Source organism: Sinocyclocheilus grahami, unplaced genomic scaffold (assembly GCF_001515645.1).
Source record: "Sinocyclocheilus grahami isolate Dianchi unplaced genomic scaffold, SAMN03320097.WGS_v1.1 scaffold29.1, whole genome shotgun sequence".
Classification (NCBI taxonomy): domain Eukaryota; kingdom Metazoa; phylum Chordata; class Actinopteri; order Cypriniformes; family Cyprinidae; genus Sinocyclocheilus; species Sinocyclocheilus grahami.
The window spans coordinates 1,195,603-1,214,554 of record NW_015505208.1 but is presented as its reverse complement, the minus strand read 5'-3'; the positions used below and the strand labels follow the sequence as shown (position 1 = coordinate 1,214,554).

General features: G+C 39.3%; 1 protein-coding gene across 2 annotated transcripts in view; it reads right to left on the bottom strand.

The window, feature by feature from the left end:
* The window catches only part of arhgef25a (Rho guanine nucleotide exchange factor (GEF) 25a), an 82,560-nt gene that overhangs the window by 29,396 nt on the left and 34,212 nt on the right, over nucleotides 1-18,952 (bottom strand). For both annotated transcript variants that reach the window (XM_016256804.1, XM_016256812.1), the window contains 2 exons: nucleotides 6,040-6,347; nucleotides 4,882-4,992 (listed from right to left, as the gene is read on the bottom strand). In XM_016256804.1, coding sequence (XP_016112290.1) covers nucleotides 4,882-4,992; nucleotides 6,040-6,347 — 419 coding nt within the window. The remainder of the gene's footprint in view (nucleotides 1-4,881; nucleotides 4,993-6,039; nucleotides 6,348-18,952) is intronic.

The window sequence follows — 18,952 nt, the reverse complement described above, 5'->3', positions numbered from 1 at the left end:
ACTGGAGGGACCCACCGTGGATATCATCCTGGGACGCCCCTGGCTAGTTCTCCATTCTCCAGAGATCAGATGGGACTCGTGTGAGGTGACTCGCTGGAGCGAGCACTGTCACCGCAACTGTATCGCGTCATTACCCACTCCGCTCCCAGGATCTCACTCAGCTCAAGTTGCCTCTACCCTCATCGAAAGCCCCGAACCTCGGGAGAAGGTCACGGTCCCATCTGATTACTTGGCGTTCCAGGATGTCTTCAGTAAGCAGGCAGCCACCCAGTTACCATCACGCCCATGGGACTGCACCATCGACTTGCTACCTGAAGCAAAACTCCCCAAGGGTAGAGTATACTCATTGTCCATCCCGGAGCGCAAGGCGATGGAGGAATACATCAAGGAGGCTCTTAACCAAGGATTCATCCGACCTTCCACGTCTCCAGCTGCTTCTAGTTTCTTTTTCATGGGCAAGAAGGACGGGGGCTTGCGGCCTTGTATCGACTATCGGACTCTGAACTCCCATACAGTGAAACTGCCGTATCCACTTCCCCCTCCGTGGGGCCTGCATATTCTCCAAGCTGGACCTGTGAAGTGCATACAACCTCGTTCGAATCCGGGAGGGCGACGAGTGGAAGATGGCATTCATTACACCATCTGGCCACTATGAGTACCTTGTAATTCCGTATGGGCTAGCCAACGCCCCATCGGTCTTCCAGGGATTCATGAACGAGGTGTTCCGGGAGTTCCTTCACTGCTCTGTGATTGTCTACATCGATGATATATGCGAATTCCATCGCCCCACAGTGCATTTCCTGGGTTACATCGTCAGCCAGGAGGGAATTCAGATGGACCAGGGGAAGGTTGATGCAGTCAAGGAGTGGCCTCTTCCCCAGACCATAAAGGAGCTCCAGAGATTTCTAGGATTCGCTAACTTCTATGTTGATTCATCAAGGATTTCAGTTCCCACACTGCTCCTTTGACTTCCATGCTCCGAGGAAAACCCAAGTCCCTGTCCTGGACCACCAGTGCCCATGAAGCTCTCACAAAACTCAGAACAGCCTTCAGCACAGCCCTCATCCTTCATCATCCTGATCCGGACATTCCGTTCGTAGTGGAAGTGGACGCCTCTACCACCGGCATTGGGGCCGTGCTGTCCCAACATTATGGTGAGCCTCCTTGCCTCCAGCCTTGATCATACTATTCTAAGAAACTGACCCCAGCGGAGCAGAATTACAACATCGGCAACCGGGAGTTGTTGGCTATCAAACTCGCCCTAGAGCAGTGGCGGCACTGGCTGGAGGGAGCAAACCATCCGTTCACAGTAATTACCGACCACAAGAATCTTTAATACCTCAGAGAAGCCAAGACACTTAACCCTCGCCAAGCCCGCTGGGCATTGTTCTTCACCAGGCTTCAGTTCACCATCACCTATCGTCCCGGGAATCGTAACAATAAAGCCGACGCCCTCTCACGCATGCACTCTCCAGACACACCTTCCGATCCTGAGCCCATTCTCCCTCCAGCCCTGATTGTAAGCCCCCTTCAATGGAACATCGACAAGGACATTCACACTCTTACCGAACCTGCTCTGCCGGGAGACCCAGAAGGGAAAACGTATGTGCCCACTTCCCAACGACAATCCCTTCTGGGCTCAGTTCACAATGTATCGGGCTCTGGACACCCAGGCAGCCAACGGACCCTCTCTCGCTCCTCCAAGCTCGGTACTGGTGGCCCAGTATGACCCAGGATATCATCAGGTACGTCCGAAGTTGCTCAGTCTGCGCCATGTCCAAGACCCCTCATCACCTCCCCGTAGGCAAGCTAGTGCCCCTGCCGATCCCACATCGACCCTGGTATCACCTGGGAATCGATTTTGTGACTGACTTGCCAAACTCAGACAGGTATACCTGCATCTTGGTAGTCGTAGATCGTTTTTCCAAAGCCTGTAAGCTAATCCCCCTCAAAGGACTTCCAACCGCTCTCGACACTGCAGAAAGTTTGTTCACACATGTCTTCAGAAACTTTGGAGTCCCCGAGGATGTAGTCTCTGACAGGGGACCTCAGTTTATCTCCCGCGTTTGGAGGGCATTCTTCCGGCTACTAGGGGTCACGGTCAACTTATCCTCAGGCTACCATCCCCAGACAAACGGCCAGACTGAGCGGAAGATCCAGGAACTCGGACGTTACCTCCGGGCATACTGTCACGACGACCAACACAGCTGGAGCCGTTTCCTCCCTTGGGCCAAGTATGCACAGAATTCCCTGACACAGACCACCACCGGCCTCACACTGTTTCAGTGCATACTCAGTTACCAGCCCCGTTCTTCCCGTGTACAGGAGAACCGTCGGAGTTCCAGCTGTAGACCACTGGTTCCGAGTGAGCGAGAGAGTGTGGGACTCAGCTCACCTCCATCTCCAACGTGCAGTGCGGAGGCATAAGGCCTTCGCAGATGCTCGGCGTACTTCCACTCCCTCTTACCATCCAGGAGAGAAAGTATGGCTGTCCACCCGGGATCTGCGCCTCCGCCTGCCCGGTAAGAAGCTGAGTCCCCCCTACATTGGTCCATTCCCGATACAGAGGCAGATCAACGAAGTCACTTATGAACTCCGACTCCCACCCAGGTACCGAATTCACCCCACTTTCCATGGGTCACTCCTTACACCGCACTCTCCCTCTGCTCCAGGACCCACCGAACCCGACGAACCTCCTCCTCCAGAAATCCTTGACCAACTGTCCATCTACCTGGTCCCAGACATCCTGGACTCACGGCGACAGGGGGGTCGGCTGGAGTATTTAGTAGACTGGGATGGTTATGGACCGCAGGAACGTTCCTGGGTGGCCAGTGACGACATTCTGGACCCTTTGCTACTGGAGGACTTCCATCGCACCCATCCTGGTCGCCCCACACCCAGAAGCCGTGGCCGCCCCCGTCGCTGCTTGAGGGCGTCAGAAGCCACCCCTGGAAGAGGGGGTAATGTCAGGGATTCATCTCAGTCCCTTCAGTCCCCATCCAGGATAATCACCCGATCAGTCACCTGAATTCTGATCACCCGCACCTGCTGTCACCAATCAAGCCACTCTACAAATACACATCACAGTCACTCACTGTCCGGTCTACCGTTCACTCCTATGAACTGTTCTGGACTCTCTCTACTGAATTCTCCAAGAAAGACTTACCTTCTGATCCTCCCGTGATCCTCCAACGACTCCTTGGAATCTGTTCCCCGATCTCCAACGAACCTGGCATAAGATACTCACCATCAGAACTCGGATAAGAACCCTGGAATCATTCACTGTGTTGACACTCACCTGCCTTTACCTTACCCGTTCCATTCCTCTGCTGCTCATATCAATAAACCATCTTGTTTTGCACTTACCTGTTGTGTCTGACCTTGCTTTGTGACAATAACATGATAATATGTTGTTTTTTTTTCTGAAAGAGATTAATACTTTTCATCCAGAACTGATGCATTAACATTGATCAAACATGACAGTAAAGACATTTATAATGTTGCAAAAGATTTTTAGTTTAATTAAATTCTGTCCTTTTGAATCCTAAAAAAGTTTACACAAATAACTTTTCAACATTGATAAATATTTCTGGAGCGCCAAATCAGTTGAAGATTCAGCTTTATCATAACAGGAATAAATTAAATTTTAAAATATATTAAAATAGAAAACGGTACATTTAATTTGCAACAATATTTCACATAAATTCAGTCTGGGTAGGCATAAAAGCCATTAAAAAAAAACTTACTGACCGCAAACTTTTGCATGGCAGATTAATTTGATATATAAAAATGTATTAAAATAGAAAATACAAAATAGAAGTCTTTTGGACCCCACTTTACAAGAAAAATATACGAAGAGTGTGTTTAATCAATGTGTGTTTTCATGTTTAAAGGTTCAGCCTGTGGGAGAGAGCCTGGCAACAAATGACCCATCAGTCAAATGACCATCTGGCCTCTCTCAACTTCTTGTCCAGGCCCTTGTCATTTCTAGGCTGGACTATTGCAATGCTCTTCTAGCTAGACTTCCATCATGCACAATCAAACATCTACAATTGATTCAGAATGCAGCGGCACGACTGGTCTTCAACGAACCCAAAAGGGCCCATATCACACCTCTCTTTATCTCCTTGCACTGGCTCCCGGTTGCAACTCGCATCAAGTTCAAGACATTGATGCTTGCATATAGAACAGCCACAGGCTGAGCACTCTCCTACTTCAACTCACTTTCGAGAATCTACATTCCCTCCAGAAGCCTGAGATCGAGTGAGCGATACCTCGTTGTACCATCATTGAGAGGCACAAAATCACTTTCCAGAACTTTTCCGTTCACCGTTCCTGGCTGGTGGAATGAACTTTCCACCCCTATTCGGAATGTTGAATCCCTGACAATTTTCAAGTGACACCTGAAAACTAATCTCTTTCATCACCATTTGCCTGAGATCGAGTGAGCGATACCTCGTTGTACCATCATTGAGAGGCACAAAATCACTTTCCATTTTTTTTTCCGTTCACCGTTCCTGGCTGGTGGAATGAACTTTCCACCCCTATTCGGAATGTTGAATCCCTGACAATTTTCAAGTGACACCTGAAAACTAATCTCTTTCATCACCATTTGACTTAATCTAAAAAAACAACAACTTTGCTTTCTCTTTCCTTAATCTCTCCCTGTCTATCTTGTACTAATCGGAACAAGTATTGAAACTTTGTATTGCAAGCCCTTCCTGCATTTATTTGCCTCTTTATGATGAATTGCTTATTGTATTCCTCAATTGTAAGTCACTTTGGATAAAAGTGTCTGCTAAATGAATAAATGTAAATTTGTGTGGTTTAAAAAAACATTCAAAAGGAAGCCAAAAGTCAGATTTTGTGAATCTGACTTACCTGTGTTTGTCCTAGTGTGGTGGATCCCTGTGGAGAGTCCGACTGGAAGCTGTAGGACTGCTGAACACCTGGATCACAGTCGTCGAGAGCAGGCAGGCCATCTCTCCACTCCTGCACACACACACACACACACACACAAAACACTGCTTTAAAAGAACCAGGAACCACAAACTTCACGGTCTTTCATAAACATCAATACTCAGGTCAAAATAAAGCTGACCCATAATTCCTCTCTCTGTGTGTGTGACTATGACGAGCAGGTGTGTTAGAGGGTCACAGTGATTAAAGTTTACATCGAACAGTTCATAGGCAAACCACAGGGCTCTAGCGAGCAGTTGGCAGCACAGTGTGGTGCAATTCACACACCGTAATGAAAAATAGGATCAACTGTACTGTGATGTAAACTGATGTTTTATGTGAGAGACTGATTAAAATTAAATATTTTACATTTGGTTTTATTGTTATATTTTCTGTTTTCACTTTTAATTTTTAAATTTTGATTTCAGCTAAAGTTTTAGTCATTTCGTTGTGTTTTTGTCATTTTTATTAGTTTGAGTTATTTTATGTCTATATAGTTTTTATTCATTTTTATTTATTCATTTTAGTTTTCGTTATTTTACTACTTCAAGTTAAACTAAATGAAAATGAGAAACGATATATCTATTATAGTTAAAGTTTTAGTTAAAGTTTAGTTTAGTTTAGTACTTAAGTTAAACTAAATTAAAATGCTGCCTTGGCAACTAGCTGACATAAAATATGCTTTTTATATATATCTTTTTTTATTTTATTTCAAGTAACATAATTTTTTATGGTTTTAGTTTTAAGGACAAAAAAATATCAATTATAACATTGATGATGACGATAAAGATGAACTTTTAAAAATCATTCTAGTTTTATGAGAATAGGGAGGTTCACACTACAGTTATAATGATAATGACAGAGGATTTTTTCAGCTGACTAATGATAAAAACATTGACATCTAATTAGAATCCACCAAACTTTAAAAAAAGCTCAAGAATTTAAAGCAACAGATAACAAAACTGTTATGGTTATCTTTATAGTTATGGTTCTTGGTGTAAACTGGTGTTTAGTATGATAACCCTCGTTTGAGAGTTAATTTTATATTAGGAAAATAATACACATCAAACAATTTCTCACCAGGTCTTTGTCTATGACTGGCAGGATGGTGAACTGCTCCTCTGTTTGTGGGCTGCCCAGGTCTTGGCTGCTCCTGGCGGGTGGAGGTGGGGGTTTGCCCTCCAGTCTGCGGACCTGCCGCTCCCCCTTGGCCGTTCCGGTCGCCCCGGCGCTCAGCTTACGCACTGGATTGGTCAGCCATTTCTTCAGGGTGCTGACAGAGCGACGAGAGCCTGGGGAGTTTGGGGCTGAACTGCCTGAAGCCTGGGGCGGCAGAGAGGCCACCGAGGTGGAGATACTGCCCTCACTGCCAGCGGCTGAGTATGAGTCTGTACAGACAGAGAGAGGGAAGAGAGAAAGAGACGGAAGAGGAATTAAGTTGGGAATAACCATCTGAGAGCACGACAGCAGAGGGAAAACAAAATAAATCTGCCTTATATATAAACACACTCAACATAAACACACTATAACACTAAATATGGCACATAGCTGAGGCATTTTTCCCATCTCAGACTTCAGGCCTGTGACTACTTTCTTTTGACCACTTTTGACCTTGCAAGTTTTTAAATACACTACTATTCGCTATTCACTATACACTGAGTCTCTTATTCTCAACAATGCTGCATTTATTTGATCAATATTACAGTAAAAACAGTAAAATTGGGAAATATTATTACAATTTATAATTGTAACTAAAATAGTTTTCTCCATTTTTATCGATTTTTTTATTTATGGAATTTATTCCTGTGATGGCAAAGCTGAATTTTCAGCAGCCATTACTCCAGTCTTCAGTGTCACATGATTATTCAGAAATCATTCTAATGATTTCTCAAGAAATATTTCTTAATATTATCAATGTTGGATAATAATAACATGAACATTCATGAACATTTTCAATACATTGTAATTTCTACCACATCTCAAATTATATACTGTATTTCATTTCACTCTTTGGTGGGAACAACACATTTGAAAATAAAATGGCTGACTCCTTTGCTAGCACTTTGCATATTCAAAATACACACAGTTAAATAATATTGTCACATAATTTGACAAAATTACAACTTGATTGGAAATTACACACAAGAAATATTATGTTCTCTGTATTCTGAGATAATTACCTTAAATTTATTTCATTTTCCCATATCAAAAATGCCACTGTTGTAAATTGTCCCAAACTGGAATTAGGAAACTGATATTTTTAATGGAGCTTTTTAATGAAACATTAAATTGCACTGACTCCACAAAAAGTCTTACTTATTGCAGGGTAACAAAAACTATGTGCTTTATATTTCATTGTAAGTTTCATAAAACCAAAATAACTAATTGAGTCTAGACTAAAGGAGGTTATTGTGCATCAACTGGTTTTGATAATGCCACACTTGGCTTTACTCGAAGATCTTTCTGCTTTACTTGAAGATATTTTCTTTATGAAGCACAAGGATACACTAAAAGAGTGACGTACAACTATAGTTTATGGATAAACACTTTAATGGAGATGTTTTAGGAATGTAATATCCTAGTAATTACTAACTGTTTCATTTTAAATAAAAACATATTCATCAACACTAGTATGAAGGAAAGAACAAAATCATGTGCATATGCACCTGTTGTGAGTTCAATGGAAATTTTGTGTGAGAGGTTTAAGTATGCAACCTGCACGCTGTCATAACTGAATGCATGTGTGTGTGTGTGTGTGTGCATGTGTTAGTATATGACCCGTGCAGACAGGCCTCGTGCCGCACATCCCAGTTAGTGTTAATCACATGAACACTACTCAAACTGGTTTAGGGCAGACTTTGAGAAGCTACACTGGTTAGCCAAGCAGTCGTGTGACCCTGGAGAGCTAAATATAGACCCCGCCCCAAAGTCGAGGCTCAGGCTGAGACTGCGGTGCTGGTGTCAGAGGGACCCTGGGAAAAGAACAGGGGGGGATGTGCACAGGAAGCACACTTTAATCCTCGTCCACAGGAAGGTCACCAACTTTTTTTGTTCTCTCTCTACGTTGTGCCTCACGCCCCCCACTACTCTCTTCCTGACCCAGAACAGTGGCTGTCTGAGGTTATCAGCGGCAGCAAGGACAGGCTTCGCATGTTTCAGTCTCTCACCCGTCTAATCCAGCCCCTGGTTGACCCCTTGATTCAGCCGAACACAGCCTGACAAGACGACACAAACACACACACACACTTTGCCCAGAGACACGCAGTGCTGTGCCCAGATGTCAGGCTGTGTCAGTACCTGCTACATACCATTGCTTAACCAGAATTTCTCTAACAGTGTTTATGAAGTTAAGCTTTAGTTTCCCCTTAAAATTGTTTTAATGTTATTTTGATAAACTGAAAACTCAGTAGGCAGCTTTAATCTAATGACAAATTAGACATGATTTTTTTTTTAGTGTGAAATGTGACTTACAGTGGTTGTCATTTTAGCAAAAACACAAACAAATACAATAAAAAATCTAAATTTTTATTAGATCTATTAGATACAACTATCTGGAATACTAGTTAGTTATTTGTCTTTACTGTGTATACAAAAAAAAGCCAAACCAGTATTTTTTTGCCTCAACGTTTTGAGTCTCAATCAGTTTTTCTCTTAAAACCTTTTTCATTTAAGAAAAACTTTTTTGCAAGTGCTTCAAATGGTTTTGTTTGGAAAACTATGTAAAAAAAATTTGGATTCAAAAGTTTAAGCACAGACTGGGTCAAAAGTGATTGAATTTTAATATAAAATGCTTTCTATCGGTCCGTTACAAAAAAATTACTTCTTGCACATCAAAATTAATGGAGACTCAAAATGTTTTTGGGGAAAAAAGGCTTATTATGGCCTATTTTGGCCAGAAATGATTATTTAAAATCAAAATGCCTTAACAATGAATTTGGCTATTACAAACATGCAGATTTCACTTCACAAGATATATTAACTGATGGACTGGAGTCATTTGGATTACTTGTGGATTATTATGATGTTTTTATCAGTAGCTTGGACTCTCATTCTGACGGCACCCATTCACTGCAGAACAAGTGATTTAATACAAAATTTTTCCAAATCTGTTCCAATAAAGAAACATTATCTACATCTTAGATGGCCTGACGGTGAGAGAATTTTCATCAAATTTGCATATTTTGGTAAACTTTTGCTTTAAGGAACCTCTTTTTGATACGTGTCAAATTATTGTGAGTTATTTTGAATTAAGTCAAAAATCAATTTAGGCTCAAAAATCAAGCGTAGCGTTAGTTCTGACAGGTCACGTCAGTTAAGTTTGCATCAGCTTACTCTCAGCTGAACCACGTCTACCTATAGGAATACAACACCTATCTCAGCATTCATATATAAGGTTCTTCAGTATTATCAACAATTTTTGCATTGCTCAGTAGCAAATTACCCTCCTCCATCCTCAGCTCCTCTCGTCCAGTCAGGATTCGGCCTTCTGATTCTCCTTTGAATCAGACTAATTTCTAAAATGTGTACAATGAATTACTGAACATGAATGATATCTGCAATACATTTATGTTGGTTCTGTTCTGTTTACCCTAGGTGGTTATCACTGCTCTGCCTGCTCTAGGCTGCATGGATGCAAAGAGAGTTCTTGCCCAGTACAGAACCGTACCTCCAATCCAAACTGTATGCTAATTGTCAGTCATCTTTAATGATAGTGGACAGAAATAAGCCTCAACAATAATAAACTCAACAATAAAATAAAGAAGAGGGAAAATTTGCACAATAATAGTATAAACTGTGCTATTGTACTGTGAAGACTAATCAGAGAATATTCGTCTGGGGGACCCAACGCATAAGTAACATAACATCCATGATGCAACATCAGCTATTAAAATGGCCAAGGGGTCTTTCAGACTCCAGACAGAACACAAGGGTTCTGAGAGAATAACGCAGAGGTCCGACTAATTTATTAAGCTAATGTTTTGTGTAGCAGAACTGACCTAGAATTTGTACTGATACACAAAGAAACAACCCCTGTCATGATCTAATCCACAAACTTTCCACTTTCGTCGGGGAATAATCAGTGTAATAACGGAGCTGACCTCAACCCAAATGGAATTCAGCAGAACCTAAAGTGGAAGGATTATAACTCTTATTGCTGGCTAAACAGCAGGGCAAAGCTGCTTTCCTGATACTGTGCTGCTGTGTGCTCAGAGGGGAATAGTTCTCTGTGTGAACAACACGCCAGACTGTTCCTCCTGTGTCTCCACATGGGACACAAAAGAGAGGAACGGTTTCATTCCACACTCAGTATGGACCCGACGGATTAAGTTAGAGTGGCAGTTATGAAAAAGCAAAAACCAATTCATTACCCTGTTTTGTTTTTTAAAGCAGGGAACTGAATCTTATCAGGAATTAAAGGCTGTTGGGAACTGGCAGCCACTACTAACCGTATCCACCACAAATCAGCGGTGACACCCACATGAAACAATGCGTTATCCATCACTATATCCCCACATGCAGATTTAAAAACCCGGGTATTTGTTGAAGTAACGTGATGCAATGCAACAAAGCACGAAAATGGAGACCCAAGGTTTTTTGAAAAACTGTAATGCACACTATGTAGAGCAAGGCTGAAATTACAGGAAGAAATGCTCCATTTTGATTGCTGGTAAACAGAGGAGCTGAACTGATTTGAAAGCTGCAGAGCTACGCTTGAGTGCTGGTGGTGTGCGCAGAGAGATCCTCTTAATATGGCACTGACTGAGTGCTCAACACATTAGAACGGATTTTTCTTAATAGCTAGATAGCTTCAGCGAAGAGGAAACTAAATAGAATATGTAATGAGATTTCTTTATGCAACATCCTTTAAAACTGTATATGTACACTGTAATTAAACAGTACACCCTGTAAGCATTTTTTTCCAGAATATACAGTACATTTTTCATGGGAAAGAAAAATTACAAACGAGATCTCTTAAACATTTCAGTTATTAATATGGTTAAATGGAGAGCAATAGAAAAGATGAGTCTCAGAATTTTCTCCTGACAAAAAGATCCTAGTAATCTCACTTTCCTAGACATTAGGAGATCCCAGCAATTTTCAGAGCTTCACAAAATGTCAAAGTCTACAAAGAAAAAATTAATTTTAATATGAACATTTCACTACTTTATAGTTTTACATACTTTATATACAACGTTCCCATCTGCATCTATTTTTATTCCTCCAAAGAAATTTTGATATCTGAGATATGTTGATTGTAAAAAAATTTTTAGAAATTAGAAAACAAAGAATTAAAACTATTATAAATCTTTTTTGGTAATTGAAATTATGAAAAACTAACTATTTATTCTATAAAACTATTTAAAATATTAAAAAAAGAATGTTTGATAATTGAAATGGAGATTAAATAAAATATAAATATTAGATTACATTTTTAAAATATTTAAATGAAAAATAGAAATGTTGCTTTGACAACTAATTGATACATATACAATTATGTATTAAAATAAATGAAATAAAATAAAATGAAATAAAGTACGACAATTACAAAAACGAAAACTGAAATAAAACTTCATTAAAGCTACATGGACATATTTCTAAATAAAAATGTAACTAATATCATACTAAAATAATGCCGAATTAGACAGATCTCCAGATCTCCTGAGGCATGAAAGAGTAACCTCTGAGCAATAAAACAATTCCAAACGCAGTGTGTTATTGAAGCTTCAGTTCTATCTGGAAACATCAAGTGGTTTCTGTTAGTACATTGAATATTTATTTTAATAATGATCATAAAATATAAAATGGTAATCGGGAGCTGCTCATTTATAATGAATAGCTATTGATATTACAACCTTGATTGTTGTGACACCTAATTTCCATAAGGAGTGGGATCACATTTACATCAAAATGTTAATTTAACTACACAGAACATAACCCAAAGCCCAAACTGTAGCGATAAACTGATAAAACTATCTGGATTCAGTCCGATTTACTGAACAGAAAGCAGACAGTGTGAATTCTGTAACCTGTAAATATGGGCAGAAAAACACTTAGGTGCGAAACAGGCCTAACAGGTAATTGGATTTCCCAGACCTCAGGGCTACCGAACAGCCTTTTACTACACAAAAAGAACATGCTGTTTTGTCCACACGGCAGAGAGCCACGGGCCCCCGAAACTCCAGTCTCCATCACCGGAAACCTCTCCAGCAAAATGAGTGCCCACACAACACATTAGCCGAGCGAGACGGAAACCAGAGAGCGCAGTGAAAACAACCCTGCACGGAGACTGAACAGTTATCTAAGGTTGGCTCAGTTGGACGGAAGAAAACACAGAATTCCCCACAGCCCCCCGCTGGCAGGCCCAACCATAATTTCTGGAGAGCATGTGTTTCAGCTCAGAGCGGCCAGTGGGCTGTTTCATCGGCCCTCAGCAACAAAGTCAACATGAAAGCGTGAGCGGGGGGTGAGTGTAAGGGGATCTGAGATGGAGAGATGAATGGATGGAGGAGAGCAGGGGCTCAAAATAGGAGGGAAGGGAAAAGGTCTTGAACAAACACAAGCTTAAGACACAGTGGATACAGGAAGAGACGGAGAAAGAAAAACTAACACACTATATCACTTGAAAACAGACTGCAAACAAGACAGCAAAAACAATTCTATATAACTTTGTAGGAAAACAAATAAGACGCCTGTGCGTGCATTGTTGCAGGCATCTGAATGCTATGGAAAGGACTTGCTGTTTGCAAGAGTTTGATTTCATGCGACATGTGTCTGACTCCAGGCCTGCAACATATACTCAGTCCCACAAACTACAGCTGAGCACCATGTCGAACTGAATAGAGAATGACTTTTAAATTCAATTCAATTCAAAAGGCAGGTAACAGGATGCAGAATTTTAATTCAAATTTGAACTGAAGGAATTGAAATTCAAATAACTGAATAAGATGTAGTTTACATTTTATACAGTGTTATCGTGTTATCATTGTAACGTTATCATACCACGACATAAGGGAATCTCCCATATAATTATTAATAATCAATGTCTGAAATACAACATACTGTAAATGGTATTTATTAAATACATTAATATTTCATTATATTTTAGAATGATATATCAATTAAATGACATATCAATACCATGGAGTGGGAGAACTTCCACAATTGGTGGCTGACTAAATACTTTTTTTCCCCACTGTATAATCTATTCAAAATTAGCGTTTTATATTATTTTATTTCATGATTTTGTATTATTTATTTTTAGGTACATGACTTTCTTTGAAATATATTTCAGTGAAATCTTCCTGTCATTCCTATTCACAGTCATGAACTAAAGGTTCCAATTCTTAAATTGAGATTAAGATCAATGCATATGTACACACACATGCAAGGCTTCTGAGAAATTAATGTTGTAAAACATACTGTACTGTGAAAAAGTTGGATACAATTGTATTGGTATCTCATGGTTTATCACATGAGTTACTTCCTGCATCCCTCACCATGGCAACCAACACAGCATAACCAATAAGCTCTTAGTGTTCCAAGTCACATCAATCAGGCCACCCTTCCGCCTCTGGTTTGCCACTGAACTCCAATGATGCAGGAGTTTTGCTACATCAAGACAACCCAGCATTTTGCCAACTGGGGATCCAGGGAATTAACATAATACCCATCCGGCACTGCAAAGGTGTTCTAGATGTTTTTCTGACTGGATTAAGTGTGTCTCTCTCCATCACTCTGACATTGACAAGGAGAGGAGGGGATACAATATTGAAATGAAAAACTGCTCTCCTGTCAGTCTGAAGTGTGTGTGTGTGTGTGTGTGTGTGAACTCATTTCTGTAATGGTGTGTCTGAGAACCAGGAGAGATTACAAAGAGGCCTTTTGATAATGCAGTCACTGCACAGCTCAACAAAATTGATAATTAAAAGCTGAATTAAGCAAAATATTAAGCCTGAGCCCTCCTCGTCCCCAGTGATCAGCTAATGCTGTGCTGTTCTTCTGATTCTGCCATCTCTCTCTCAACAATCCCCTTCTTTCTTCTAAATCTCTCTCACTTTCTTCTGAGCCCTGTCTTTATGAGAAGTCTGGTGCAACAGAAGGGATTGTTCCCTTTTCTGAGCTTCACAATCTCTGTGCTAATGCAGATTCTAAGACACTTGCTAAAAACTTTCCAGACTCTGTTATCTGAGGAAGAAGCGCATAACGTACTTCTTAATGAAGATCAAAGCAAAAAACGTTTGAGACCAATGTGGAAAATCTGGGATTCAAAATTTAATTTAAACTTCAAAATAGTATTAGGAAGTAGAACATGAAGAAAAAGCAGTAAAAAAATTTTTTTTTAGGATTTTGTCATGAAAAAATATAAAATATGTGATTTATATAAATAATTCAAATAGTTGTTTCATTCAATGCAAAACTTAATTTAGAATCAGTTTAACGGGTTAACTTAATTAAACTTAAAAATAACGCGATTAAAATATTTTAACACAGTTAACGCACTGGCCCCGCCCCCAGAACTGTGCATCATCTTACATTTCATATAGTTGACTGTTGACAAATATGATGCAGGGCAACAACTCCATAAATGCAGCTATGCCCTAAAATTCAAGATATTGGGGGCAAAAAATGCCCCGTATGAGTTTTTGTCTCATATTTATATCATACTATATCACACGAGCATGCAGGGAGAGCAGTATTGAGTACTGATTTTGTCCTGAATATCACAAGTTTAAATGTGATTTTACACAACAGCTCAGTAAATAAGAAGCTGATATTGCGTTATATTTTAAACACAATATTGTGCGTATTTGTTCAATTTTGCCAACGAAAATATTACCTAAAAAGCTACAGCAGACCTGTTGTGTGTCTCCGAGCAACACAGAGGTGTTTAGTTTTTTTTAGTTTTTCGCGTTTTGAACGAATCGTGTTAACCAATGATTCAAAAGCCCATTCATAAAGAGAGCCGTTTACTTAATTCCTGAATGAATCAGCCGTTGGAATTAATGAATGACTCATAAATACATTTACCGCCACCTGCTGGCAGATTTAGTTTCTTATTTAGAGTAGCATTTCATTTTTTTTTTTTACATTAAAAGGGATAGTTCAAAAATTTTAATTCTGTCATTTACTCACCCACATGTCATTTCAAACCTTTCTTTTGTGGAACATAAGAAGTAGACTGTTGGTAACAAAGCTGTTTTAGTTACCAATAACTTTCATTGCATGAACAAAAGATACTGAGATGTTTCTCAAATTATCTTCTTTTATGTGCCATAGTTTAGGCTATGTTAGGCCGCTGTAGCCTAAATGTTTATGTGTAGCCTAATACATTTTATGTTGAATCAAATAAAATATTTTTTTCTAAAGCTACAATTTGTAATGTCTACTTGATCCTTTCTCATTTAACACAGAAATAGCTTTAAATAATCTTTTGTGGGTATTTTCAATCAAACTTATTTTGCGATGAATTAGATTAACTAATCGACGCATCATAATTAATTAGTTTAAAATTTTTAATCGACTGACAGCCCTAAATATAATATATAATATAATATAATATAATATAATATAATATAATATAATATAATATAATATAATATAATATAATATAATATAATATATAGATAAATTCACCTGAGGGGTTAAACTGCATAAGATAATATTTGCTTTTACTGAGTGTATCCTGAATTTTTCTTGAAAGCATTATTATATAATTATTTAAATGGGTTAATCATAAATGGGTGATATGAGTAGATACTGATTAATAATTTAATTTTGTTCAATAAATTTGCCTACACAATTTACAGCTCAAGAAACAACAGACAGTCTCACAAGCCATAAAAGTATGCAAATGCTTGCAACCTTGTAGAAATGTTAGTGATAAAGTCTGCTGTGGGACATGTGCATGTGAAGACCAATGTGTTGTGGAGTCCGCCTTTTCAAGAATTTGGGCTCCATTTCCACTTATTGATTGGCTGGTAGAGTGCTGAGGCAGCCGCTCTGCAGGAGGGAGTGTGTTGGCTCTAATGGCGGCAATTTTCAGAGAGGCTCAGGCCTCTGGAGACCCGCAGAGCTTTAGTCAGCTTTGTTTGGCATGGCCACAGTCACCGCATTTGGACTGGGGTTGAGTCACTGCATCTGCACCTGATGTTTTCTCTGTCTTCCTATAGGACGGGAAGTGGCATAGATCTATTGGACCAACATCCAATACCATCAAAACTAACTTGGTTAAGCTTGTTAAGCAGCCAGGTAGGACATCAGCATCCAATATGGAGGATCTGCATCCAAAATACATGCTCATCTGTTAATCAGGGACACTGACTGTAATTTATGGATAACTAGACACTATCTGAAATTTTGGAGGCTAGAGCAAAACTTTAATGAACAAGGCTTTGGAAAATATGATGTTATGAAGTGAGGATGTTATTTGAAAAAAAAACAGCTTTAGCTAAATAAATGTGCCAAGAACAATTTGGTTTTCCATCAACTTCCTCTTTGCAGCTATCTGATATTGCTATAATCCAATTTCTGGAGATTGCACCTAACCCAGGTTTTCTCATTTAGACCCACACATTGAAGAAGCACATTTTCTCCATGATGGAAAACCTCTCCTCCCAAACATTTACCTACAACAGTAGTTCTCATCTTGGGCCTCAGCAACCTTACAAGAAGCCCTCAAGATTACTTAAAACGGATTTTAAATAAGACAACATACAAGCATTAAAATAGTTAAAACAATTTTAAAAATCATATATTTCTTATGAATTTTTTTTTCGTCTTTGAAAAATAAGGGTTCCTACTGTTTTAGATAATCTGGATATATGCAGTAGCCTAATTTAAAAAAAAATAATATTTCTAGACCTGAAAAAGTCGGGTAAATTATTAAAATCATACAACTCCATGGCTATTTTTATAATATATATACCTTTTTAGTTATGCCAAGCTCTAAAGCATTTCATCAGGCAGAAATTATGAGTAAAAATATTTTAAAATTCTAATCCAATAAATTAAAAACTACTGAAAAAATTAATGGAGCCTTAAACTATTTTTGTGGACAAAGTTATAGATTCGAACCATACATTGTCACACATTTACACAAAGGTTTAAAGGGATATTTCACTCAAAAATTAAAATTTGGACATTTATTCACCCTCTTTTCATTTTAAACCTGTACAGCTTTCTTTGAAAAAGAACTACAAGAAGAGATATTATGAAGATTATTTGATCTATTTTTGTCCATACAATGAAAGCTAGTGGGGCCCAAAACAACACTGACTTCTATTGTACAGACACTTTTCAAAATAACTTATTTTGTGTTCTGCAGAAGAAAGTAAGTCATACACATTTGAAACGACAAGAGGGTGAATAAATGATGACAAAATTGTCATTTTTGAGTGAACTAGCCCTCTAATGTATCAACTCTGCTTGTGTAGTTTAATTGTCATGTCCTCTCACTCTACGATAAGAGCATCAACTAACCAGGAATGAGAGTGCCATGCAAGTGGAGCCACAAATGCAGAATGATTTGGAGTGTCTATTTTTCTCTGTTGTCATGAAGTATGTCTTGCTCTTTGTCTCACTCTCACTCTAGACCACTTGTTCTCAACCGAGGCCTGGCCTTTAGATTGCATTTCTCTTATGCAGAGGAAATGGAGTTGTTTGAGCCTCAGGTCTGTGTGTGTAGAGACACTGAAGGACGGCCTCTCCTGAGTGGACACGTAACATGCCGCTCCGGATCGGACTGTACTGTACTGCACTGCACCATTAACATAATTTGCTCTGAGACTGTGTCCACACACACCATCTCCCGCTCTCGATCAGAGTGCTGGTTTCCTGGCTGGCTGTGATTACAGTCATTTCCTGGCTTAGTTTTTCCTTGCAATGCAGCAAGACTTTTAAATGTAACCTGATGTTTATGGCCACAGCCTTAGTTGGGGGTTTAGTCTAAAGGGGTTTTTCCTCTTTCTGTGCTTCTTTAGCTAAAAAAAATAGTTAATCCAAAAGTGAAAATCCTTTACTCTAAGCATGTACAGTATGAGTTTCTTTTTAAAGTCTGGTGCTTTCGGGCTTCAAGAAGAGCATGATGAAAGTAACGGAGTCCAATAGACTTCTGAAGCAATACAACAGCTTTTTGTGATAATTTTTTTCTAGCTCCTGTGGCACCGTTTTGATTGATGAATGAGTTTTTCTTTTCAGTTAGATCTTTTTAATGAATCAGTTTATCAGCAGTTAATAGCTCAATGGATGGCAAAGATTATCAGTGAATAACAACTTTAATTTTCTCTAGTGCTGTCAAACAATTAATCGTGATTAATCACATCCAAAATAAACGTTTTTGTTTACATAATATATGTGTGTACTGTGTATATTTATGTATAAATGTAATTTTCTCACAAAATCTAGAAGTAATAATAGTAGTAAGTATTAATATATAGCACATGAGTCATATGGATCACTTTTATGAGACTTTAAAGGTCCTTTTTGAAGCTTGAAACTTGAAATTCCCTTTCAGTGTAAGAAAAAAATACCAGTATATTTTTTATTATCTGAAAGGAAAAACAAATGATTTGAATGTTATAAGGGTGACCGTTTTTATTTTTTTGGGTGAACTGTCCCTTTAATGCTCTTTTTCTTCAAGTGTTTGTATAATTTATGAGAACTGGCACTTGGCTGTTTCCTCCTCTGCTCTTCCACCCTCCCCATCTTCCTCCTTTACATTTTCTCTGCCACATGCTCTTTTGCTCTCCTCCACTCCCCCTATCCTGCAGCATTACAAGTCACTGTCGGCCTCCTCAACCCCAGAGACCCTCAACCACCAGCGCCCCGCACCACCCCCACCCTGCCCAGTCATGAAGAAATGCTAAGATGAGCATTAAAATCACAGTCTTGGTATGAAAGTTGCTTTCAAAATGCATTTGACTCAGAAAAAAAGAAGGAGTATGCGCTAGAAATGCTTCGGGAAACATGAACCCGTTCAGTTCATTTGTGTTTA